Source organism: Eimeria mitis, genomic scaffold, assembly GCF_000499745.2.
Source record: "Eimeria mitis Houghton genomic scaffold, Emh_scaff3628, whole genome shotgun sequence".
NCBI classification, from domain to species: Eukaryota; Apicomplexa; class Conoidasida; order Eucoccidiorida; family Eimeriidae; genus Eimeria; species Eimeria mitis.
In genome coordinates, this window is record NW_013571970.1 from 1,759 (window position 1) to 3,392 (window position 1,634).

A 1,634-nucleotide genomic window follows, 5' to 3' on the forward strand; every position below is an offset into this window, starting at 1 on the left:
TGTTTACGTGTCTCTGCTGCTGGCTGGCTACTCTGAAGGCCTCCGCCTTAAAGCGCTCATCCACAGATACACCTGCACACACAAAGCTGCTGCTGCTGCTGCTGCTGCTGCTGCTAGTGCTGCTGCTGCTGCTGCTGCTCCTGCTAGTGCTGCTGCTGGTGCTGCTGCTAGTGCTGCTGCTGGTGCTGCTGCTAGTGCTGCTGCTGGTGCTGGTTCTGATTGTGCTGTTGTTGGTGCTGCTGCTGCTCCTGCTGCTGTTGTTGTTGCTGCTGCGAATGATGATTGTGGTGGTGCTGATGATGATGATTGTGCTGCTGCTGCTGCTGCTGCTGCTGCTTGTGCTGCTGCTGCTGCTGCTGATGTTGTTATGGCTCGCAATGTTGCCGCTGTTGTTGCTGCTGTTGCTGCTGTCTCTGCTGCTGCTGCTGCTGCGGATGCTACGTCTCTATAAGACTGTTGCAGCCCAAGGCGTGTGCAGGGGGGGGGCAGCTTGGGGTGATTAGGGTTTAGGGTTTAGGGTTTGGGGTTTAGGGTTTATGGTGCAGACAGGGAGCCAGTGCAGTGAACGTGGGGTGTATATACAGACTCCGCCAAACCCTAAACCCTAAACCCCAAACCCTAAACCCTAAACTCCAAACCCTAAACCCTAACCTCCAAACCCTAAACCCTAAACCCTAAACCCTAAACCCTCAACTGCTCACCAAGAGAGTAGAACGGGCCGCAAACCACATCCGCCCAAAACCCTCTCACATTTACACTCGTCCACGTCTTCTTCTGCAGCAGCAGCAGCAGCAGCAGCAGCAGCAACAGCAACAGCAGCAGCAGCAGCAGCAACAGCAACAGCAGCAGCAGCGGGAAAAACAGCAGCAGCAGCAGCAGCAGAGCAGCAAGAGCCATACACTAAACCCTAAACCCTAAACCCTAAACCCTAAACCCTAGCCCATCAACGTTCTCCGCCATACCCTGCGATCCCAACTCTAAACCCCAGACCCCAAACCCTAAACCCTAAACCCTAAACCCTCGCTTACATCCTTGCCTCTAGCATAGCCAGCTAGGGTTTTGTTTTCCTGCATCTGCGGGGCTGACCCCACCTCGAACGCCTGGCCTGTCTCACACCCCACAGGACTCTGCACACGCCCAGCTAGCTAGCTAGCTAGCTAGCTAGTTGGCTAGCTAGCTAGCTAGCTAGCGAGCGAGCTGGATAGCTAGCTAGCTAGCTAGTTAGCTGTCTAGAGAGCCAGCGCACTGGCTATCTGCCAAGCTAGCTAGCTAGCTACCTAGCTCTCTACCAATCTAGCTAGCTAGCTAGCTAGCCAACTAGCTGGGTATGTAGGCAGCTAGCCAGCAGGAGCTGGAGCAGCAACAGCAGCAGCAGCAGCAACAGCAGCAGCAGCAGCAGCAGCAGCAGCAGCAGCAGCAGGCGTGTCTAACCTGTCATTGCGAATCTCTTGTATTGTCTCCAGTGCAGCAAGGGGGCCTACAGCAGCAAAAGGAGGAGACAGAAGAGACAGTTGAATGCATGCTGTTGCTGCTGCTGCTGCTGCTGCTGCTGCTGCTGCCGAGACAGCAGCAGTTCCGACTGCAGCAGCAACCGCCACAAGGCCCCAGAAGAAGCAGCAGAGAGAGCAGCAGCA

At 55.5% G+C, this 1,634-nt stretch overlaps 1 protein-coding gene across 1 annotated transcript in view; it reads right to left on the reverse strand.

Annotated features, from left to right (window-relative positions):
* The window catches only part of EMH_0067970 (uncharacterized protein), a gene marked incomplete at both ends in the record, with an annotated part of 2,699 nt that extends 1,261 nt beyond the window's left edge, over window positions 1-1,438 (reverse strand). Inside the window, 3 exons of the mRNA XM_013498681.1 lie at window positions 73-453; window positions 1,029-1,105; window positions 1,432-1,438. Of these exons, the coding sequence (XP_013354135.1) occupies window positions 73-453; window positions 1,029-1,105; window positions 1,432-1,438 (465 nt within the window). The remainder of the gene's footprint in view (window positions 1-72; window positions 454-1,028; window positions 1,106-1,431) is intronic.
* Window positions 1,439-1,634: the final 196 nt, after the last annotated feature.